The following is a 1766-nucleotide window of genomic DNA, read 5'->3' as shown; positions in this document are numbered from 1 at the left end:
CACCAAACTAGAAGTTCATTGACAAATGGAAGACAAATTGGGGATCACATGTCAATGATGTAAAAGTCCACAAAAGACAGGGTACCCCTGTCCTGAATCACTCTCTGGAGGAGAGGAAAGCAAAAGTTTCTCATGATCACAAATGCCTGCTTGGTGCTCTTAAAAGAAGGAAAGATAAATTTCTGTTAGGATCAAATTCCTGACAGTTTTCTTTTTACCTAGCATTAGGGTAACTGCCAAATATCTTTAACAGCAGACTGTCCTTTCCAAAAGAAAGAAACTTCATATGTTGAAAATAGCAAATAACCTTCCCAAACTTCCCCAGATCTTTTTAATTATGTTATGCAATTATTGATACCAGTAAAGAGGTTGCATTTTTCTATCTAAATGTATTTTGTAAAAGCAGAGATTTGAGAAATTTCTCAGCTTGTGAGGAAACATGGGTTGAGAATGCTTTGGAGAGCGAAGCAAACAGTAACACAATTGATTAGAGAGGGACATAATTATAAAAATATTTTTATTTGTTGACAGTTCTTTGAAGATTCTTACATGAGGGAAAGGCACCTTTTAATTTCCACTCTGACAAACCTCCCAGGCACAGGGGCTGTATTTCTTGTCTTTCAGATAGTCATGCATTCTTTGGAAATATCTTTGAACAACAATCGCCAAAGAGGGACAAGCCAGATTGTCTTCTTCCATTTGCTTCCCCAGTTGTTCCAGGCTGTGATCAAGGCTAGAGAGTAGTTGATCAAGGAGGGCGTTGTTCCAAGCGGTTCGGCTGCCCTCCGTTTTGAGGAGGTTGACCATCTGCTGGAACATAAGATGATGGTAACACGTCCCTTAAGTCATCTGGATTTGCGTGATATTCTCTCTTTTCCAAGGAAGTTGGAATTCAGTTCTGTCCTTTAGTCATGTCAGAGAGGGGATCCTTTTCATCTTCTTCAAATATGTGGAGATTTCTGTCTTTTCTTGGCTAGGGATCCCAGACAAGTTCTGGCTAAGAGAGTGAGCAGGGATGGAGCAGAACTCCTGCCACTAGCAAATAGATCTGGGCCATTGAGAATGTCAGTGGTTCTCTGGAAGGCCGCCAGGGGGCGCGCGGACACCCCCTAAACAATTAGCACAAAGTGGCTTCTCAGGGTGGTAAGACAGAGTGCTGCTGTAGGTGGCCTCAAGAGGGCACAGGATAGGTTCTTTGTTGGATAAAGGCTGACTGGAGTTGACCTCTTCAGTGATCCCTGCAGCAGGAGAACCAAGGCTCTGAGGCCTGAGCAACTTGGTGCTGCCTTTAATAGTGCGCTGAACTCCTGAGCGACTTAGGACATCACCGACTTCCCAGTTTGCAGGAGTGTGGAGCAAAGTGTCCTCCTCTCCTCACCAGGCAAGTTTATACTGATTTAAGCGTGCACGTAAAAAGACGCCAAGGCACCTGAAACCTTCCTTTTCTGGTTCTGAGTGTTGAGGGATTTTTTTTGTCTCACATTGGTCCGGGGCGTTTTTGCCTGGTAAGGGAGGGGAACCTTGGCATTCTCTGGGCTTTCCCCTGAGTTTTGTGCTGTAATTTCTCACAGAAACTTTAGCAAGGCCATTTTTAGGAAAGAATCTCTTTTCTGACGGGTCTGAGGCTGGGAATTAGAGCCAGATTATAGTGGATTTTACAGATTGGAGCAATGCAGGGACAGCTCAGAGAAAGGGGGTTGCAGCAGGAATGGGATGACTGGGCAGTGTTGGGGTTGTCCTGGGAATGAGTTGGGGTGTGGTCACCA

At 44.5% G+C, this 1766-nt stretch overlaps 1 protein-coding gene across 1 annotated transcript; it reads right to left on the bottom strand.

Moving 5' to 3' along the window:
• Positions 1-545: 545 nt before the first annotated feature.
• Positions 546-1057, bottom strand: LOC100155323 (interferon alpha-17-like). Its single transcript, XM_003353506.3, is given in 3 exon segments — positions 546-584; positions 586-1024; positions 1026-1057. Coding segments are annotated over 3 exon segments (510 nt in total).
• Between the last annotated feature and the right edge of the window lie 709 nt (positions 1058-1766).

Source organism: Sus scrofa, chromosome 1 (assembly GCF_054392235.1).
Source record: "Sus scrofa isolate SSC_HxYL_T2T_F1_AM1 chromosome 1, Sscrofa_HxYL_maternal_Yorkshire_Landrace_v2.0, whole genome shotgun sequence".
NCBI classification, from domain to species: Eukaryota; Metazoa; Chordata; class Mammalia; order Artiodactyla; family Suidae; genus Sus; species Sus scrofa.
This window is presented reverse-complemented; position numbering and strand designations above follow the sequence as displayed.